The 23146-nt window shown below is 35.4% G+C and overlaps 2 protein-coding genes across 3 annotated transcripts in view; both read right to left on the reverse strand.

Moving 5' to 3' along the window:
* LOC121411259 (cholinesterase 1-like) overlaps positions 1-11042 on the reverse strand; it is a 34872-nt gene extending 23830 nt beyond the window's left edge. Inside the window, exons 1-5 of one of the 2 annotated variants that reach the window (XM_041603876.1) lie at positions 10753-11042; positions 3516-3692; positions 2805-2964; positions 1982-2059; positions 1310-1428 (exon numbers count right to left, since the gene is read on the reverse strand). In XM_041603876.1, coding sequence (XP_041459810.1) covers positions 1310-1428; positions 1982-2059; positions 2805-2964; positions 3516-3692; positions 10753-10914 — 696 coding nt within the window. In that variant the 5' untranslated portion in view covers positions 10915-11042. The remainder of the gene's footprint in view (positions 1-1309; positions 1429-1981; positions 2060-2804; positions 2965-3515; positions 3693-10752) is intronic. The other variant, XM_041603874.1, reaches the window with a different exon arrangement.
* A 1135-nt stretch (positions 11043-12177) lies between these two features.
* On the reverse strand, positions 12178-20772 carry LOC121411260 (cholinesterase 1-like). Its single transcript, XM_041603877.1, has 10 exons — positions 20413-20772; positions 19267-19446; positions 18074-18236; positions 17326-17403; positions 16562-16680; positions 15909-16082; positions 14961-15403; positions 14362-14556; positions 13994-14175; positions 12178-13688 (listed from the first exon to the last, which is right to left on the reverse strand). Exons 1-10 carry the CDS (start codon positions 20572-20574, stop codon positions 13573-13575), a joined length of 1812 nt encoding a protein of 603 aa, XP_041459811.1. The 5' UTR covers positions 20575-20772; the 3' UTR covers positions 12178-13572.
* Between the last annotated feature and the right edge of the window lie 2374 nt (positions 20773-23146).

A 23146-nucleotide genomic window follows, 5' to 3' on the forward strand; every position in this document is an offset into this window, starting at 1 on the left:
TCTTTTTGAAATTAGGGGAGGAGATATTGTAAATTTAAAGAATATGAAATCAAAAGATTTTTATGATTTACTCATAACCCCCAAAAAGTCCGATCCACATATTATACAATACTGGCAATCCAAATTAGGATTACCAGTAAACTTTGAATGGCAAAATGTTTTTAATTTCAAACTTAAGTGTTTAAAGTATAACAAGATTCGACAATACAACTTGAAAATGCTTCATAATTTATTACCCTTTAAATTCAATTTATGTCGCTGGAAATTAGCTAATGACACATCTTGTATGTTCTGTGAAGCAGACGAAACTTTTGTTCATATTATGTTAGAATGTAACCCTGTTGCTGATTTTTGGAAAAAGATAAAGAACTCTCTGCAATTTATGTTTAAAATCACAATTCCTATTGACGAAATGACGTTGTTCATTGGATACAAAATTCACGATCGCAAGTTTACTTTAGTTAATTTGTTTATGATATTTGCACAGTATGCAATATACAAATCATATGTCTTGTATAAAATGCAAGGAAGAGCTTTTAATACATATTCAATTTGGTATGAGTTCAAGAAAGAGATACTTTTTTATGTAAAATGGAGATTTAAATCCAATGTTCATTTAATTGAAATGTTCGAAGAGCTTTAACCTTACAAATTCCATTTCTATTACAAGTTAGCTTATTTAAACAGTTGTTGTCTATTACATGTACATGTTTATATGCAACTTGTTATGTAACTCTATACGCTCTGTGTTACGTAAAACAAAGATCACACTAGGTGACCGTGCCGTTATCAGTGCTGCACCCAAACTCTGGAATAGTCTCCCTTCCTCAATAAGAAATGCATCCTCTGTCAACTTATTTAAAACCAAACTGAAATCCCACCTCTTTCAAGATAGTTTTTAAAAAAGAAGTCACTTTTTCATGTTTTTGGTTACGTATTTTGTAGAAATAATTAATCTTTACTTATTTTTCTTCGATTAATTTAGCGAACTTAATTTTACTTTCAAAATTTTTGCGTATCCTGCAATTGTTTTTCTGCTTATCTGTTATGTATTGTAATGCGCAGTTGAGTATATCCAAATAGAAATTGCGCAATATAAATTTACAATTATTATTATTATTCAGGGCACGAAACACCTTATAGGTTAAGTGTCAATAAATCGTTCAACATGTTTAGCAAGTTTTTTTATCGCTTCCTGAAATCCATCCAATGCTGATTGCTGATAAGTAGGACTGGTATCATTCTAACCTCATTGAAATATGGTCTGAAAACATGCCACAGAACGAACATATTAAAGATAAATACAAACCTGATATATTGCCTGATTGAAATATTGTCTGCTAAGCTTGGAGATAATGTGAAAACTAACACTTCCTGATCCAGCACTTTCTCCAAATATGGTCACTTTGTTCTTATCACCACCGAATGCTAAACATGATATTGACAAAAGTTATATTATTATGTTAATAATCTGTTCAAATTAAAGATCTTTAGGCTAAAATTTCATTTATAGCACAGGCCTTTATCTGTCCAGCTTTAATTTTATATGTCATGATCATAAAACATGAGTATAGAACCTCTCGGTCTTGAATATATTTCTTCGATACTGAAAGCCCAACTACAAATAAAACTTTGTTCTTTACAAACTGCCATATTTTGTAATAGCAATACAACCATAACCATGTGAATAAGTTATAACGCATACATTATCATCACATGATTATTTCCCACCAGAATAAATATCGAAGGCTAAACACTTAAAAAAGCATATTAAGGATTTCGTACGTTATGATACTAGATTTACCGTTGCAAAAACAATGAAAATAATCCAATCCAGATAATAAACTCAATTAACATATTTGACTTAGATCAATGACTTTATGAGCCTTCGATATATCAAATGTATTACTAATTCATGACAAGAAATATGCAAATAACGAATACATGTTTTGTCCGGAAATTAATTGTGTTAATAAATTACCTTCTATGTTTTCATAAACCCATTTCAGAGCAGCCACTTGATCCAGCATTCCATAATTCCCTGGTGAGTTTTCGTCCTCTTTGAAATGGAAAAAATCAAACTTATAACATGTTTTATTTTTTTCCACAAGGACTACACGAGCATCAATACACTATTTGAGTATCAATACAATTTACTAATTTCATCAAAGGCCATGGTATTTAATGATATCATAAAAAATTGGTGACCGTTAATCCGGCATTTACCAATGTCTCCATGATGGCTCTCCAATCAGATTTTGCAAAATTGAGAGGAATGAAATTAAACATTTTTCAAAATCTCTCTTGCAATATTAATCGGAAAAGACATCCTGTTCATTAAACAATATATATTTATTATCATCAATGGGTTACCATAAAGACAAAAATCATAACAAACGTTCATGTTATCCAGGTGAATCATGCGACGAAGAAAGCGTAATTTTTCTCCATACTTAGCTATCAAAGTGAAAATTTGGAACTGGGTAGTGCGATGTGATATTAGTTCTCGCATAGAAGTTCATATAATTTGGAATAAAACTTTTTCATTTTAGTGTTGTTACAGGATGTGAATATACCTCTCTTATAGGTTGCGCCGTGTGGACGAGGCTACGATTTCAAGTAGAGAGAAAAAAAACATAATAATGGAGAAGGAAAATAAAGAAAGTATAAAGAACATAGCAACTCGGTGTATCGGTCATGTATCTATATAATACTCTTACAATTTGGAAAAATATGGCGTCCACTTTAGGACGCCATGCTCTACCGCTATACTGATGCAACTCCCTGGCCTTAACAATACCTACCGGTTGAAAACTGAGCGAAAATCGCGAGTCGGTAGTTGATAGCTACAACAATGACATCACCAACAGCAACTAAAGGTAATCCGTAATAATCGTATGTCATTGCCGTACCAGTGGAGAACCCTCCTCCGTGTATCCACACCATCACAGGAATTCCAGATGCCTAGAAATAAGAAGAGAATATGCAATCAATAGCCAGTATCTTGCATGATCCGGAAATAAATAATCAATAATCCCAGATAAAACTATACACTTATTGGTAGAGGTAACCGATTTGATGGTGAATCTCCAACCGAGTGAGAATTATTCTCCTCCCCTATCTATTCTTCATTGGGGATGTCCGTCTAAATCAATCCAGTATTAACTCAGCCACTTCTTTCACCACGTTCTCTCCAAGATCTATACCAAACAATCTTGGGGTGAATACGAGACAAAATCTTCCTTTCATACATAACAATATAAATGTTATCTTGTTCCATGTAGGTTATGAATGTACTTGGTAATTCAGCGCTTAATGGTATTCGTATTTTGGGCACTCTTTTGTTTATAGATATTCATTCTAGCAATAACGTATACACCGTATACACCCTCATTTATATATATAAAAAGGGTGTCATAATGTCGGCTAGTTACATTAGCAGATAAATGTGGTAAATTCAATTAGCTCCAGGAGAGTAGTATACTATCTGTGAATAAAGTTGATGGTTATCATACCTTTGGGCTCGGTGTGTAAATGTTCAGGTACAGACAATCTTCTGCCATGTTGGGGTATACGAAAGTCGGTGCCTGTTGACACGCAGGGGCAAATTGTGTAGCATTTCTTTCGCCCTCCCATTGCGTCATGGGCTCCGGGGCTGCAAACCGAGTTGGCGGACTCGCATAAGGAACACCCTATAAATGAAGAAATGTTTAGAATAGAAATTTTCAAACGATAAACAGAAATGAATCTTAGGGCCTTTTCACACGAGAATCTTGATTCATCATTGTATTGATGATTGCAATTTGTCTTTAAAATCATTAGACCTTTCACACGCTCACTCGGAAACTGTGATCTGAATTCCAGTTTCCGAGCGAAGGCGAGTTGTGTCCTTGGTGACTTGTCAATCAAAGCACTGCATCGATACGATGACTGTATGATAATTGTATTATCTAGGGAAGTGCTTGAAAGAACTATGGTGGCCTTGAAGGGGCATCGCAAATAGACCAAATCGCAAATATTGACGACGAAATTGGCGACGTCGTAAATAATTCGCGACGATATTGACGACGAAATTGGCGACATCGTGAATTTCGTCGTGAATATTAGCGATTTGGTCTGTTCGCGATGTCCCTTCAGGGCCACCATAAGAACACGTAAGCCCCGCAAGAGATGTCAAGTGTTTTGGAGGTCATGCCTTTGACACGTAAAATTCGTACAGTAATTTGACTTAAACTTATCTGGTCGCCCTTTCACACGGTAAAAAAATCGTACTTTGAATGATAATTCCAGTGAAAAATACGGCTGATGACGAATACATAGCACGTGTGAAACCAAACTAGAATATGATTAGAATCACGAACAAAAAGTCACGATAAGAATATCATTCATCATTACAATGATGATTTAAGATTCATGTGTCAAAAGCCCCTAAAATTCACTCGGAGTGAAATTTGATTTCGTAATTGTGATTCACGTTCGCGATTCTAGTTTGGTTTCACACGTGCTAAAATTCGTCACTGGTCTTATTTTTTATTGGAATCATTCCAACTGCGTTTTTTACCGTGTGAAAGGGCTTAGTTAATCTCACATTCTACTTGGGTGCATTGGTTGCATAGTTGCATTAGATCTGATCGAATTATGCTTTATTGGAATGCATTATTTTTATTGATTGGAGTTGCCTTTAAATGAATATGTTTATTTAATTTTCCATTATTTTTTCAATACATGCAAGATGGCACATATTACAGTATTGTTGGTCTTCCATGATGTCCGGTTCGGTGACAATAAATAAATAACATCAATAATTAACAAGATAACACTGCGCAAACATTATAAACATTATGTTTTTAAAAAATGATTGTTCACCTCATTAATTAAGTATACTTGCTCGTTCAATGATAATTCATGACAAGTTCCTTTTTTTTATTTTGAATATAGACATTAAATTAATGAAAAAACTTAGATGAAACTACTGTATTTTTAAAAGAGAAGCCAGGTATGAAAGAGAGGCAGAATCAATGTCAATCGACAAGGGGTGTCAACAATCTAGGTATTTACATGATTATGTTCCCTACTCTTTTATTAACAATCTAGGTATTTACATGATATGTTTACTACTATTTTATTGCTCGCATGATAGTGGAACTTCATACATTGGGGAAAATCACAGAAATTATAATCGCCAAGTACTTTTCCTATGAATATTGCTTACGAAAGATGATTCTGACAATGGTCTTTAACCTTGCCTTTGTTGGCACATGTCTTGTTGTAATTCACTTATTAGAGTCTACAATCATATATATTTGCCATTGAAAAATATAATCTTCTGAGGTTACTAATGTTTTCAACTTCGCTTCTAATAAAAGCGTTCGTATCTGGCTGTAGTTTTAATTTGTATTTTGTATTCAAAATGTCACTGTAATGTAGAATAGTTTCAAGTGTTTAGGAATATCACATGTGATATACTCAAACCAACCTTCGCCCTTTGAACTATTTATTAAATCTTTGAGCAATGCATTTTTGTATTCATCAAGTTTGGTCCCATGCTTGGTAAAGAATATAAAGATTAAGGAATAACAATGCTTGATACTCTGTCACATTTTTTAAATATGTCAATTTATTTCTATCAAATCTATCAATCTGGGAATCGTAATGATGAAAGAATGAATTCCCTGACGTAAAGTTGGGTTTTAGTAAAAAACTTTCACTAGGAAATGAAATTTCTTCTACTCAGTAGTGCATTCAATTAAGTATTTCATGAACACTTAAGAAAAATATTGTTTAGTCATGTTAATGAACCTAAAGACCAATAAGAAACATATTGTTTAGTCATGTTAATGAACCTGAAGACCAATAAGAAAAATATCGTGTAGTCATGTTAATGAACCTGAAGATCAATGCAATTTATGACCTTTGTAATGCACAGTAAATAGAGAGCAAGCGCGAGTCGTACGTGGTGTCACATCAAAGGCAAATATTAGCTTTGTGATAGTTTGAAAGATTTCCATATTAGTCAGGTCCAGATTTGAGAAAAGTAGACTGCCTTAGGCAAATCGTGTTAATGCCGAATTGAGAAGTGTTTTAACATAATTTGAGGGCGCTGAGTACGAATTTGCTGTTTGCCAACCTTGATTTTGATGTTAAAATCCTCAAATTGGCAAAAACAAAATGGCCGCCGTTCTACACCCATTTTTACTCCATTCTGACCCCCAAAACTTGTAACAAAAATGTTTGTCAACGGATTTTGGTACTATTTGATCTAAGAAATAACATACTAAGAATTCACCAAAATCCGTATCCGGGAAAGTGGTTATTTTCAAGATGGCGTCTAAGATGGCCGCCATTAACTGAAAATTAAAATAACTGGCACTTTATCTATCCTAGACACCTTTTTCGGTACATACATGTATTCAATTGTGGAGGGCGAAAAAGGAAAGATTGAACATAAGCACTCCAGAGTACCTGAAAATCAAAGATTGCGTAAAAACGGCTGCCATGGCCTAAAAATTAATAATAATTCATCTTTTACGTATTTCGTGTCTTTTATTTGGGTTGTATTCATTGGTGATTTCAAGGGTCAAGAAGTAAGCCGGGACAAGTTACAAGGACAGTCAACAGTCTACTATGTCCAAAAATCCAAGATGGCTTTCAAAATTGGAGTCTAAAATAGCTGTTGTTATCTAAAAACCCCAAACCCGACATAGTTTGTTTAATACCTGCCTTGGGCATATGATGTTGGTGTCTAACCCATGGTTTAATGGGTCAAGAAATATGTTGGGACAGGTAAAAAAGTCCTCCATGTCCAAAAATCCAGGATGGCTTACAAAAATGGAATATAAAATGTCTGTCGTTAATTACAAACCGACACAGTTTGTTTAATAACCGCCTGGTGAATATGATTTTTTAGTATAACGCATGGTTTAAAGGGTCAAGTATTCGATTGGGACAAGTGTCAAGAGCAGTTATTGGTTCCATTATGTCAAAAAATGCATAATGGCTTCCAAAAAGGGAGTCTATATAGGCCGTTCTCACCAAAAAAACTGACATAGTTTGTTTAGTATCAGCCCGGGTATATGATTTTGGTGTTTAACCCATCGTTTGAAGGGTCAAGTAATAAATAAGAACAAGTTACAAGGACAGTCAGAGGTCCAGCATGTCCAAGAATCCAAAAAGGCTCGCAATTAAGGAGTCTAAAATGGCTATTGTTACCTAATAACTGTCATAGTTTTTTTAATATCCGCCTGGGGTATATGATTATGTTGTCTAACCGTTGGTTTAAATAGTCAAGTAATGCATTAGGATAAGTTACAAGGGCAATCAATGGTCCTGTATGTCTAAAAATCCAAGATGGCTTCCAATTAAGGAGTCTAAAATGGCTACTGATACTCAAAAATTGACATAATCTATTTAAAATCCACTTGGGAAATATGATGTTGGTATCTACACTATGGTTTCAAGGGTTGAATAATACTTTTGGATTAGTTACAATGGTATGAAGCGGTCCATTTTGCCTATTATTTAAAGTTGGCTTTCAAAGTGAGTCTTCAAAGACTTCCATCAGCTAAACATAGTCATAATTAGGACTAGAAATAATTAGAAATAATTGAACAAATTCTGCACTACATGTATTGTGGTTTGAAGGCTGAAATAATAAATCGGAACAAATAAAAAAGATTGTCAGTTTCCTTTTCGTCGTAAAAAGTCCAAAGCGACTTCTAAAATTGCGTGAAAATGACTGCTGTCCCCTAATCATGAAACCATAGGATAGTACTGAGCACAAAAATGACGTGTCTTGAAATACTTATCAGTGAATTATGGAAATTTTTAGGTGAAAGTGTACCTTATTTTTTAAAGTTTGTTTTTGGATGTTTACTTATTGTTGCAACACCACCAAATTATGTCACTTATTCTTGTAAAACATATTTTCATGAGTCTTAGAAACAGAGACACCAAAATAGTGGCACTAGATGGGATATGAAGTATTGTCATTTTTGTAACAATGGTGGCCAATTTGAATGTAATTTTTGGAGCGTTTTTCAATTTTTGACAAAATGGACAACAGCGGTTCCCTGTAATCTGTGTTCACCTATATCATATGACCCTCATGAGAAAGGCACAAAAATGTTCTTACATTGTAGGTAGATAGTATATGAACTGTGCAGCCATATTTTTAAGAAATGGCCATCATTTTTTTTTTTTTTGGGGGGGGGCAAAGCTGCACTACTGATAAACCTTGAAATTTAATAAATAAAAAATAACCTGTGTCAATAGACTTTGTTTAATCCTAACATGCCTAAGTTTCATGAAATAGACATTTAAACCCGAAAAGTTATGAAATTTCAAAAACTTAACCTCGGTTAAGATTTGATGTTGACTTCGCCGCCGGCGTCGGAAAAGCGACGTCCATGTCTTGCTTCTGCTATGCAGGCGAGGAAAAAATGGCGGACACGTTAAAGATATCCAATGTGAATATGCCAGCATCGCCCCCAAATTATCAAACATTTTGCCATATTATTTATCAAATCAGCAGCTGTGAATCATGGCAGCCATCTTGGAATTAAAGATGGCTGACGAATCAATCGGACACATTATGTTTGCAACCCTGGGTATCAAAAATATCGCATAGATCCCAATTTTTTAAATATAATCACCCATAAAAATCGTTTAATATGGGAAACTGCATTAAAAATGCCGCCATTTTGTTTTTTGCCGATTTGAGGATGAAAACGTCGGAATCAAGTTTGGCAAACAGCACTTTGGGGTTCAGCACCCCTGAATTACCATAAAACAGTCGATAAATCAGCATTAACACAAAATGCCTACAGCACTTTTTCTGAGCACATTTTTAAAAATCTGGACCTGACTATATGGTAAGAATGGTGCATTTTTTTCTTCACATAATACGCTTATTATGGTCCCCACTTTGCATTGAAATGTTATGTGTAGGCATCTGTGAGTAGTTCTGTGGTGTACACAGTATTAAAAAAAACGCTTTTTATTTCTTTTTATACAAAGCTGTATACTACATCAACCTTACAGTGCTTGTTCAAACAATTTAAACAAGTGTTTAAAAGAAGAAAATAATAATAGAACATGAGATTTTTATAACAAAGTTTATTTGTATATTTAGTTTTTGATGAATGAAGTACGAGTGATTGAAATTTTAAAGAAATAATTAAAGGTTCATATATTACATAGTAAAAGAAATCAGCGTTTTTGTGTCGGGATAGAATAGCTGTACATGCATGTGTGTATGTGTGTGAGAGTGTGTGTGTATTACATCTTATCGTCTGTAATGGACATTCTGGGTCCCGTTGCATAAACGTTATTTCAATGATAACTTTGCCATCTAATGGTAATTACCATGGTAACGATGATCAACAGCCAATCAAAATCAAGGATTCCAAGCAATTTACCATTGGATGGCAATGGAACGGGGTTCTGGATAGAGAAAGATTCACTAAAAGATCAAGTCTCCCCCCAGAAAATGTTAGTGAAAAAGAAAAAAATAATCAAACGAGCATAACACTAAAAATCTCATCGAAATCGGATGTGAAATAAGAAAGATATGACATTTTATAGTTTCGTTTATTTTTCATGAAACAGTGATATACACAATTCTTTGACATTCAAATGAGGCAGATGATGATGTCCCTCACTCAATATTTCTTTTGTCGTTTACTGTTTCAATTAAAAAATATTTCATTTTTTTACAGTTTTTACAATAAGGGCCAACTTGACTGAACCATAAATAGTACTAAACAATTTTAATTCCACATGTTCAGGGATGAATTAATCGTTGTTTCACATGGCAATGAGGAGAACATTAGAACAGTTCATATAATAAAATACAAAAGAAACAGTGAGTGGATAGGGTCATCAGTCTCCTCATTTGCATACCGACCAGGTAGTGCATATAACTGTTCTTTTTTTATTACTCGAAATTTTGAAATGTAATAACTTATATTACATCCAATTTTGATGATATTTTTAGTGTCATGCTTGTTGGATTTTTCTTTTTTTTTTTAAATCATTTTTTGTTGGGTTGGACTTGTCCTTTGACTAAGCATAACGGTGAAAGTGGGTCCGTTTGAATTTTCTTGGGGACTTTCATATTAAATTCATTATTGCAACCTATCAGTAGCAGATACATAACGGGGGGAGGAGAACACGTTAAGCTTTCTAATTCCCAAGGCAGACTGACAGTGTGTATTATGTTTGTAGAAATAAAAATAACATTTAACAACATTTTTTATTTCCAGTATCATATCATGCAGCCATTTGGTAGCAATTTAGATATCTAATTTTCCCCAAAATAGTGTTTGAAATGTTAATATTTCAGGTTCAGAACCCATAATTTTGATTTATTTCAATCAGAAAATCACACGCAATGACATCGATCTGATCTTCAAATCCCCCTTCCCCTCCGTTTAATCTTGGATCTGTCCCTGTTTATATCCCGAACATAAATTTCTGCCGACGGGTCTGATCTATAACCAACATCGAATTTGTACAAATTCAATATTGCCTTCCCATGTTTTGTTTTTGTTTTGGTACTACTAGTTGACCTAAAGCTGTGTCCTATTTAAAATTTGATTGTTCGAAATTTTGTTGTGTCTCCCTCCGCTTGAGTTTTTTTTTTCTTTCCTATTTAAGAAATATCAGGGTGAATTTCGACTATAAAACCTTTACTAGCAAACTTTGGATCCAATTAATGAAAAATTGTTTGATATGTAAATATCGTTGACTTACCAAGTATATGTCTACATTTTTAGTCACGTTGATGAACCGATCCTCACTAAACTCGACGGTCTTTCCTACAAGCTCGCCTTCAGTTACAGTCACGCGGGGGTTTTGTCCAGACACGACAAGTACAGAGGAAACGAAAAACACCAAGATACATAACAACTCCATCTTCTTTAGCTGTTTAGAACGAAGTTATGTCCACTGTGTAGTGATTACCGTCTGATCTTGTCACTAATCCGTTTTTGTACAAACTTACCTGACTCTTTTGTTATTTTAATTTTCTGTTTACTTTAGACTGATTGCAATAGTTAACCATTAGAAAACACATCGCTTAGATTTCATTCTCACGCCAATATGCAATACATTGTATCACGCCACACAAAAGTGCTTCCTAATTCAATAAACAAAGTGGTAAATATTTGATAATTGTAATGTGCTTTGTAATGGACTAGACTTTGACTTGCTTTTCCACACGTTACTCTTTAAATTATTTCCATTATTATAAATATATACTGTATGCTAACTGCATATTTTGGGAGAGATCATACCCACGGTGATCTATATAACTCCTCCACTGGATTCAAACACAAAATGAAATGTGTAATTCTTAATTAGCTAAACCTATTTATCATTTCAATTTGGCTTTGTCATTATTTGATCTAAGCTTTCAACTATTTACAAATTTATCTAGTGATCGATTGGTCTATTGGCACTTCATCTACCTTTAGTTTGGTTTATAGTTAATCGTAAAATCAACGTTTGTTATTCATGAACATGAACAGCTTATTGCCCCCTCCCCTTCCTCACTGGCTATCATTCACTCGCACTGACTGTCCCTTTATCGTTCATTCTACACAACGCTGACGGCCTAATGTGAGATCATTACATACAAGAAATTGGGATATTTCATGATTTACAATATGTGTCGTTACCATAACAACGCAGTACCAATCACATTAAATGAATTATTTTGCCCGTATTTACTCCATGACACCATCACTTCAACTCCACGGCTGTTTTTACGTCAGCAATATCCACAGACCACTTTATTTTAATTGCACATCTTCATGTTCTTAATGACAGTAAATACCCGTCATAATGCTGCACTAGCATATTTTGAAAGTTATTCTACCAATTGCACAATTACGGTACAATTATGCTTGTTGTGTGTGTAATCAATTTAAAAATGTAAATCATACATAAAATGTATTATTTACATGATGTGCCGTAACAAGCGGAGGGACTTCGAGTGAAAAGTGTAGGTGCCTCTTTTCCCATATAACATGTATAATCTCTCTCTATACATTCCCCTTCCGATTCTGCCCCCCCCCCCCCCCTCTCTCTCTCTATCTCTCTCTCTCTCTCTCCCTCTCTATCTCCCTCTCTATCTGTTGCAGAATAAAACATTATCAAGATCATCACAAACAAATGGAAGACGTGTGTCATATCGGCCTATTCTATTTCGTAGACTGATGAGACCAAAAAAAAAAGTTTCATCGACATTCAAAGAAAGTTGAGATTCAATATAAATACATTATATCCTAAGTGTATGAATTTTTAGGGGTATCCGTACCAAAGAGCTTACAAATTTAGTGAGAACATAAAATTAAAAAAGAAAACTAATTTACTATTTGCTAACAAACGCAATATTAATTGAGAAGCTCTGATAATAAATATCAGTAAACAAATGATGTCATAATGAAGGTCAATATGTTATCTCAGTTAAGTGTAAATAAAAGTTATTAATGATTAATACATTGTGCTATAAAGTTTTCACAGAGAAATACATTGTTTATAAGGATATTTGAATCTTAAGAATATTCTTTAGAGTACATACATGATTTGTCAAGAAATTTAAAAGTTTGACACGGAATCATGAGCATAACACATAACACAGGCAATGTATGAAAGCATCGTGGTGTAGCACTTCAGAGGTTCTGACTCTCGATTTGTAATCAGAGGACCGTCTGGTCGAATCCCACTAGGCCTAGCGTTCTTTGGCAAGGCGTCAATCCACAATTTGCCACTCTCCACCCTGGTGTTAAATGGTTACCCTAAAGCCTATGAAGTATGCCTAGCAATCGAGTCTTGAAACTCTTGTTGGAATGCTCCCCAGGGAGTGGAGAAGGCCATACATTGTATACGGGCATGCCAGGTTCCGATGACCTGGGTAATTTTGTAAAGCGCATAGAGACGTCGTTCCGATGTGTCAAGCGCTATATAAAAGCGGACGGTTATTTTTTATTACTATTATTATTATTATTACTTTATTATAATCCTTATTATTATATAGCTACATAATCGTCGTTAACCATGAAAATGAAATGAAGAAAATAAACAGAAAATAAATTTATTTCTACCAGACATAACCATATATCTATTTAGTCTAAAATGCCTCTTGAGCAAGGGGTGACTCTACAAGGGTCAAGTGTTACCCAACCCCATGGTTTCTTTTTTAATTAGTGAATGAGGGGAAGGGCAGAAACAAAGAAAATGGGGGAGGAAAGGGAAAGAAAAGAGAAAGAAAGAAAGGGAAAGAAAAAAGGAAGAGAAAGAAAAGAAAAGAGAAAGAGCGGGCATCACAAATATGTGTATTGGTCGTGTAATTATGAAGGACATCCCTAAATCAAATACCCTTGTGCCGCCTCAATATATCCAATATAATTCCATGTTTTATTCATGATACGAAGAGCTATTGAGAGTGGTTAATGTTGTACAATGGTAAAGAAGACAGTGATTCAGGGTCATATCAACGAATTTTGCAAAGTGTTGACGCCCTCTATAGGTTTGTTGGGTCACATATTAAATCAATGTCATCTAGCATGTCTAATTGCATGTTGGCTGTTCTTTGTATTTTTCGAACGCCTGCTCCCAGTCGGTCATTTCACTCTTCCAGTCGTCATAGCTCTCTCGCCATTCCTTCTGATCCTCATCAATTGAGTCTAAGATGGAGAAGAGAAAGGCATTAGTGTTATAAATACCATCATCACTTTTATTAACAAAATCGTTGTTATTTCCATTATTACAACCAATTTTATTGATTTTCCGTTACGTAAATCTCGCAGGTGAAAATAAAAAATAAGTGTCTGTAAACCCAATTTCTACCTCAGAGGTAACACACACACAAATCAAAATCATGCCCTCGCATTTTTCTTTTGGGACTTCAAGATGAATTTAGTCAATATTTCTTTAAACTATGATGTATTGTATATACACATTTAAAGGGGGAAATACCAAAAGTTCATACTTGCAAAGGATTGAAGGGTCGGAACGTAGTTCGCCCAGAAACGACACTCACGAGCCTTTAAAGCTCTATCCTCACCAAAACTCGGTGAGAGTATTTTGTGTCTTAATTCAGGAATCGTGTATAAAGGCCAAAAATCATCTCCTTCTCCGGGCTCTGCACCAGGGATGGACTTGCCGGGATCACTGAATGAAAAGATTTAAGAAAGAGTTGTAGTAGGCTAGGTGGTAATATGGTGGTGGTGGTGGCGGTATAGAAATAGGCAAAATCTCTACGTCAATGACTTGAGACAGTTCGATATACTAAGGTATGGTGGCATTTCAATTGAATAACTGTGTCCAATAAAATATTGATGGCGCGAATAAACCTACCCTGATTTTGCAAAGTTTGTCCAAAATTGCATGAACTTGACGGAGAGGGCGTTCTCTTCATCTGTCAAATTGTGCCCATGTACATGGTAAAGTTCATCGATGAAGGGCACACCCCACACGAATGTGAGGTCTTCACCATGACCTGCTCCCAACCAAGGAGTGTTTGGGATCTCACCTGCGACCATGAAGTAACTCCTATTTGGGCATGAAAAACAACACTGATTAGCATGAAGAACAACACTGATTAATGCTTAATTTTTACGTCTGTAGGTATGGCCAATGTGATGTTAGGGCAAGGAAGAAAGCCACAAAGGAGAGATTGTTTCTCGTCGCTGAGTTACGAAGAAAGGTAGTGCAGCAAAGAGATTCTAAATAGTGTTCACAAATAAGTTTTGAAGGTGTGCGCTGAATAACTTTCGCAGACTCTTGTATAGTAGGGCTCGCAATTTTCTAAATGTATCTATATCTATATAATTGGGAGATCATAGATCCCGTCTGGTATGCTCTACCGGCATACTTTGATTACAACGTTCATTTATCAAATATGCCGTAACATAGTTAAGATACAATGAGATGAACTGACAGGTGTGCTATCTTACTTAGATGGTGCATGGGTCATGAAATATTTGTAGACTGTTCCACCGGCCTCTGTGTGTTTCCGCATCACGATATCTGACGGACAAGCGTAGTCTGAATCGGTTCCGTAATTCACAAACGACTGGAAGTAATCACTTTCCGGATTATCAGCCATTGTCCAGTCAATGTATTCCTGGAACACGGCATCGTGCACGATCTCGTCGTCTGTACCATAATTGACCAGAAGACCCTTCACAAAGATCTCGAACAGGTTACGATCCATAGGAGGTGGCGTCGGACTTCCGACATAAGATGGAAAATAAAAGTACGGGCCTATTGTACCCTCGTCCCGGTTAAAACCTATCAGGAGTGGAACGTTGGCAAAGTCGTTATTCTTATAGAGATTGGCTGGAGTGTCTTCCAAAAAAGTACCATCCAGAGTCACTGGATACTGATTGCCGTATACCTGAAATTAAAAGTGATAAAGGTACATCTTTGGAGTCATTAGAGTTCATCATTCATCATTATTGCCTAGTTTTAAGGCTTATTTTCTAGTATTGAATCGAAATCGATTCAAAATTGTCAAGAGGCCATATGAATTTCTTGATTATAATATATTTATGTACAGGGAACAATATCATTCATGGACAATCTCAAAGCGGGGGGTTGTTTGCTTACTATTTGAAATTCACAAGTAAAGGGAGCATACTTCCATCACTTTAAGAAAAAAAAAGGTGTATCTCTTAGGGACAGAAATCCAGCTACCGACACAAAATGTTCGTTATTTGATTCTTGGAATTTCCACCTAACAGTGGTTGAACTTATCCCGTAAATATTGATAGAGTAATCCGCAGTAATACCCGTTTGTAATGCCTTCCAAGTTAAAGAGCTATAATGTGCCTGTGACCTATTGCCTTTAAACATTAGCAATTTTCATGGGGGAAAAAATCATCAAATAATGATAAGTATACCTTGTCGGCTGCTGTGCTCAGAGCTAAGGGGTCTTCTACATCTCGGAGGCAAGTCACCAAAGCTGAGGTAGATGTCACATCTACACAACCCATCTCTCTTCCAAGTTCCTGTGCTTTCTCAAGCTCAGCGACTGGATCATGCTTGAAGGCCCATGGACTAAATGCAGTTCCACTCTGTAAGTTATAAATTTTCAAATTCCGTTCTAGGATGTGGGCCCCAGTAAAAAGCTTATCTAATAACTTTGTCATAATAAAATTGAAATGAAACTTGGAAGTATTGACTTTACTCACAAAATAGATAGAAGTGGCTGCTTAATATTTCTTTATTTAATTTTCAAACGAAGTAAAAATATGGCAGTGGTTACAACTTAACAGAAATTGTTTTCTTTAATCCATTTTATATTCAAAAGTAAGAGCTTAAATTGTGTTTAACCAGTCGTTCATTCTTATATCTGAGTGACTGAAATTAGGAGGAGTATAAATGCATATAAATGTCCACACCACAAGGGACCAAGATTATCTGTTTCATTAATACTTTTAATTTATATTCTAATTCCGATTATCTGTACATTATGAAGAGTAGAAAAGCACTATCATGCCCGATTGCAACATGTCTACTGCAAAGTAAATTGCTGAAAGTGTGAATATTTAACCTGAAGCACAGCTTGCTTGAAAAACTTTCTACTCAGTTTGGAGAGCAGGTGAAAACTGACGCTCGCAGATCCTGCACTTTCGCCAAATATGGTTATCTGTTCTTTGTCACCTCCAAAAGCTAGAAATGATCATGATGACAGAAATGACAATATGATTTATCTCATTATCGGCTCGTAATTAACGAATGATAATTATTGTCTCACTACTCAATATTACAACCAGATAATAGAGATGCCAACATTTCAATTTTGGCGTATTTTTTTCTGGGGGGCAAGAATAAAGCAATATTTTTAAAAAGAAATTATGATTACGGAGTATACATATCTGGTCTTAATATAATCAAGTTCATTTACTAGTTAGTCACATATTGACTATTTATGAACCAAACTTTCATTTGACAAAGTAGAAAGTGATAAGCAGACGAAGTTTAGATAGGTCAAAGTGGTCATCAAAGGAAACAACTAGACTAATTGGGTATAAGAAGTATTGACCAAACGATAATGAGACAAAATAAAGCTGTTGATAGACCAAATCAAAGATACATTGATGTTCCTCCTAGCTTAAAAGCTATTGTTTTGTCAGTTATCACCTTTCTTTCCCCTTCGAGTTGAGTCTTTATTCAGTTTATCTAGTTAGTAAACATGGTGAACGGAGGAATGTATAAAACTTTTAGAGTTAAAATGGATTAGTTTCATAAAAACAATTATATCTAAATACATGATACGTGTATAGATCGTATTGTAATAAACCAACTGATACATACCTTCTATGTTGTTGTAAACCCATTCTAGTGCAGCTACTTGGTCCAACATTCCAACGTTTCCAGGTGCTTCTTCATCCTCTGATAATAAAAATAAATGGAGAGTAAACATGTTATGACTATAAAATTCACCATTCATTGAAGGTAATTGTAACCAACAGCACTCTTCCAATCATGATCGTGCCCGTCTTCCGTCAAAATTCAAAATGGTCATTGTGCATAATACCGAAATTGAAGAAAAATCGTCATGTGTTTATGAAGGCTATGTGGTATATCAACAGTGATAACCAGGTACATGGGCCAGTATTGAGCGAACCGCCTGGCAATTATCTCGCTTGAAACTTCTTTTTTTTTTGGTGGGGGGATAGTATTCTGATGTACAATTACTGTTGTTTGCATCATCATCATCATTATTTAAAGTGACTTTATTAACAGCAAATATAACATTACAAAGAGAAGATCGGATTAAGTATTAACTTAAAATTTTCATGGAGAATCAGTCAATGAAATATTCGTATTTGCTATGCTGCAGTCAAACCGGAGAAACCGAGCTATTATGTAATATACGAATGGTATACATGTACGTAATTCGGTTTGGAGCCCGGTTTTAAGTCGGTTTTGCCAGTGCAACTATGGAATATTAAAGATTTGAATATGGAAACAATTCACAAAACTTTTATGAAATTTAAAAGCTTAATTCATTTTTCGTCCTTCTGTCGTCCGAGATAAGAAATTCTGTACTAATTTATACCTGTTGACAATTGTGCAAAGATCGCTAATCGGTAGTTGAATGTTACTATTATGACGTCACCAACAGCTACCAATGGAGCTCCGTAGTAATCATATATCATTGAGGTCCCCGTTGAAAAAGCACCTCCATGAATCCATACCATGACAGGTATCCCTGTTGATGGCTACATGAAAAACAAATAGTTGTCTCAATTATCTGTCTTCTCAGTTGCAGACATATCATAATAATTGTTTTGCATCAATTAAAATCATTAATCAACCCATATGGTAGAGACATTAACCAATTTTCTACAGGATTCAAAATAATGGTCAATGTACGTAGGAATGCCATTAAAATCACAGGTTTTAGTAGTCAATGGGCTAGTTGGACTCTACATTATGCTCACTGCCAGTATTAAAAGAGCATTCGTATCAAATTCAGGAGCTATTTCAAGATACGATGGTGGGGGTGGAATAAAATTGTAATAAATACATGTATAAGAGTCAAATCTTACGAATATGCGGAAAAGCCAAATAAAAATCGAATTAATCAATATTACTCTGGTAATTAGGATACCTCATTTTAGTAGAGTAAATGGCACGCGATAAAATTATTCACAACCGAAGTGATCCTATATGGTCCGGGATTGCTTTCGTTGGTGTCAAATATTGTTCCCAATATCCAAAGTCTCAAATCTGGTGGGTGTTTCATAAAGCTGTTTAGTTCGTAAGATACGAATGACTTTACGCAAGACTGGTGATCCTTTCTTGTGCTATGTGATATCCCTGTGTAATTGATTTATGACCTAAGAACATGTTCCAGTCGTGCGTAAGGTTTTTCGTAACTTTACGAACAGCTTTATGAAACACCAACCTGAACTGTCCGTCAATAAGGGACAAAGGAACAGCGGGTCTCTTTCCAGTAGACAAGTACAAAAAATCTCATTACAATCTTCCCCCTCCCCATGATCAAAATTGTTCTACTGTCCCTGTCAATTGCTAATTCATTCATCAGTTCAAAAGTATGACATGATTTACATGATTTAACTGCTATCTATGCAAAAATAGTGGCCTAATAAGGATAAGAATGGGGCCTTATTATCATTGACATCCAAATATGGAATAGTTACTCTTGCCAATATATGAGTCACTTATGTCTGTACAAATAGAAATGGAAAATAGGACCTAATAAGGACATTTTTTTCAATTAAATACCTTTGGACTTGGTGTGTAAACATTTAGATAGAGGCAATCTTCTGACATGACGGGATAGAATAAAGGCTGAGGTACTTGTTGGCACGCAGGTGTAAACTCAGTGGCATTCCGTTCTCCCTCCCATCTTGTCATCGGCTGAGCTCGGGCGAACCGCGTTGGAGGACTAGCGAAGGGAACGCCCTAATCATCAGCAAAAGATTAATAACTGTTTTATTTTATCTCTCATGTCATAGGCTCATACAACGTTCAAGTCTGTGAGATATGACACACCAGGCGTTCCACAACCTATAAATCACAGGTTTTAGTAGTCAATGGGCTAGTTGGACTCTACATTATGCTCACTGCCAGTATTAAAAGAGCATTCGTATCAAATTCAGGAGCTATTTCAAGATACGACAAAAGTCAATAATGTGCGCACAAGCCATTCAAGAAATTAATTCCTGCCAGGTACACAGTAACCTTTCCTGGGGCCCGTTGCAGAAAGATTTGCCATCAATCACAACTCTAAAAATCATGCGCAACTTGATTTTCAACCAATCAACAGCACGCATTTGGGACTTGCGATTGATTTTTTGACTTGCGTTTAAACGCAACTCTTTCTGCAATGGGCCCCTGGGTTGAGTATGGCAAAGTTATTGGTGTCTAGTAAACACAACACGTTAGGGCCAGCACGATATTATACCTGAGCAATCAGCATTTTAGCTATACCTATCCACTTGATATACCACCACCTCCAAAGTCAAGTGAGAATGAATATATATATAATCAGGTCACTGTTCCAGTTGTCATAGTTCATTGAATCAAACAGAGCAATATAACATTATCATATTTAACTTTCTAAAGCACAAAAACAATTGAACAATATTGACAATATACATAAAACAAAATTGGAAACTGTACACAAAAAATTATGAAATTTATATTCAGCAGTTCCAATTATGAAAACAACACATATTAAACAAGTGTAATTCGTACAAATGTAATGAAGGGTTGATACTAAGTCGAATTGATTTTAAAATAAAAATAAAAAAAATCAATATTAAGTAGTAATCTCATTAACGACCAATAGTCCCAGACTAATAAATCAGTAAATCATGAATCTAAAAGAAGATTAAACACTGTTTATTCAAAATGTGTATGACTTACAAGAAACATGTCGACATCTTTGGTTAGATTGATGTACTGGTTCTCAGTGAACTGCACTGTCTTTCCCACAAGAATTCCTTCTGTCACTTCCACACGAGGACTTTCTCCCGATACACAAACAGCGACAGCAAAAATCATCAAAATCGGAGAAAATCGCATCATTTTTTACTTCCCCAAAATTGCTCATCCACAGAGAGAGATCATTTAAGACTATGATAGACAGAGTAAAATGCAACTTTCTGCCAGATAATTTACCAACCATATGTATATCTAGTATTTCCCCACTGGTGACTGTCAAAGGTCTATACCATATCGATTCTATTCTCAAATACAGTGATGCAGCAATTTATGATTTGATGTGTTTTCTTTTTTAATTCATATTCCATGCAGTCACTGGACCGTTGACGACTGTATTCAAGTGGGTATTGTATGAGAACAATAATGGGTTCAAGTTGAACTTTGAACTGTTTTGGCATTTAATATTTGTGTCTTTTTTCGCTGGATCCAAATTACTTTTATCCCGGTCTGAACCTTAACGTGTTGTATCATAAACAGTGGCGTACTGGAGCTAAATCTTGAGGGTTTGAAGTGTTCATGTTGTAACAAAACTGATATTTTTTAGGTGAAAATTTTATTCACGTGTTACTGCATAATGGCAAATAATGTGTAGGAGAGTTAGCACATGTATATCATTTGGTTATAAAATGTCATCTTTTAAGTCAGAGAGGACTACGTACGTAGACAAAATAAACAAAAGAAAGTATGTTTGCCTGGGTTGAACAGTTAATGGCACAGTGGCCCGGTTAAAAAAGAATTACTACTATTATTGCTTTGTTCATATTGAAACCGTTACTGTGATTGGCTGCTGAACAGTAACATCATGGCACTTGCCATTATGGAAGAGTTACAACAGCTGTACACTCGTAAAATAGTTTAGCAAAAAATGCCCAACTTTTAACAACCTCTGGGCAACATACTGTCCACACAACTATTGACTAAAATATGTTCAAATTGAGTAATAAAAACTAATAACTGGGTAATAAATAAATAAATAAATATATATATATACGAACACACATTACCCAACGCAGTGGACAGTCTTGTGCCCAACATTTTAAGTGTGTAGGCCTACTTCTTGAAGAAACGAATACGTAAGCTATTACGAGGTGGATGTGACGCAGCAGCCTGCAACAATACTTTGAGAAACATAACGTGCGCGTATTAGGGGTTGCTGTGGGGGTGAATGTCAGCTCCCGGTCACATAACTGTATTAGGCCTACTCTGATGAGAAGTTGAAACCACTAAGTGCTTAAAATGCTATGCTTTCAGGAGCCTTTTCATTAAACTGATCGTAAGTTAAGAACGACTGGTGATCCTTTCTTTTAAGAGCGTAAATTCGTTCAAAGTTCATTATTCGTCTTAAAGTCGCTGTTAACTTAAGAGCTTTATGAAACACCCACCTGATTGCATTTATTATTTTCAAAAAGTGGTATCATGACGATATATTCATGGATATTTCTTTGTCTTGAACACGTTTTTTAAAAAGTGATCTTCGATTGCACTTGTTTTCACATGATTATTAAGATAAATCAATATGTATTTAAGGCACCTATGTTAGCCTGGTGGGGGAGGGAGGGACGCCATTCTCCAAAAGTTCACAGGGGCGCCAAAATTAGTTCGCCCCCCCCCTGTTACAAAATCCTGGATATGTGCCTGCATAACCAAACAAACAATTTCTATTTGAACGACACTTATCTCATTTGCCTAAAAATAAGTGATAATTAATATAAGCTACTAGTATCTACGATTTCTAAATGAGAGTACACCACACCATAAATGCTAGTGAGGTATCCGTTAATCGGAACGATGGGTCAATCATCATCTTCTCCACGCCTCATGCTTCATGTCGAGGGCATGGTGTATGATGAACCTTGCATTTCGTCTACCGTACGCTACAACTTTCTACAGTAGCATTTTTCTACTTTGTCAAAGTGAATCCTTTTTGAATAAAAATCCATTAAGAGAAATAAATACAAATAGTGTGTTCTTTCACATAAACAAATGCGAATGGTGTCCAATAAAATCAATTTTCTTTCCTATTCGTATCACTGGTATATAGAGCATATAGATTAATTTGGTTGTACACACAAATTAAGAAGAGAAAACGCACCAGGTGTGCCAGAAGAAGTGATAAAGTATTATTGGTAAATGTTTTTTTTTTTTATTGGGACCAATATGTCAGAGAATAATACATAGTTGAGAACTGGCTTAATGGTGATTTTAAAGCAGGCTACGCTTCGTAGGAATCAACTTTCATTTTAATCAAGTAGAAGTCAATAGATTGATAATTTGATGAAAGTGAAGGAGAAAACGAAATCGACGAACGCAAGCAGGCTAATTGTGGTACTCAGCGTGGATGCGCACGCGCCATTATATAAGCATAAAATTGAAAACATGATCTGTCTATCGTGATAGGGTGTCACTCGATTCACCCCTCCTCAAATTTCATGGTCTTTCTGCAAGTAGGGCCTTAGGGTTGACCTCTGTGCATAAACTTAACCCTCTTTTCTGGTCGCCCGGTTGTGTTGTAGCGTGAGATGCTGAACTCGCATCGATCCACGGTCAAATCTCGACAAAAGATCCCTGCATGCGCGTGTTTTAGCCTTTGTGTACATCGGAGTTTCGTTCTTTTGTCCCCTTTCCCTTCATCATCTTACAACTACTTAACGAAATT

This window comes from Lytechinus variegatus, chromosome 3 (assembly GCF_018143015.1).
Source record: "Lytechinus variegatus isolate NC3 chromosome 3, Lvar_3.0, whole genome shotgun sequence".
Classification (NCBI taxonomy): domain Eukaryota; kingdom Metazoa; phylum Echinodermata; class Echinoidea; order Temnopleuroida; family Toxopneustidae; genus Lytechinus; species Lytechinus variegatus.

Coding starts and splice junctions, on each gene's coding strand:
- LOC121411260 (XM_041603877.1), bottom strand. CDS start 20,574: ATGATGCGATTTTCTCCGATTTTGATGATTTTTGCTGTCGCTGTTTGT. Junction 19,447..20,412: donor AAGATGTCGACATGTTTCTT/GTAAGTCATACA, acceptor GCTGATGATTAG/GGCGTTCCCTTCGCTAGTCC. Junction 16,681..17,325: donor GGTTTACAACAACATAGAAG/GTATGTATCAGT, acceptor GATCATTTCTAG/CTTTTGGAGGTGACAAAGAA.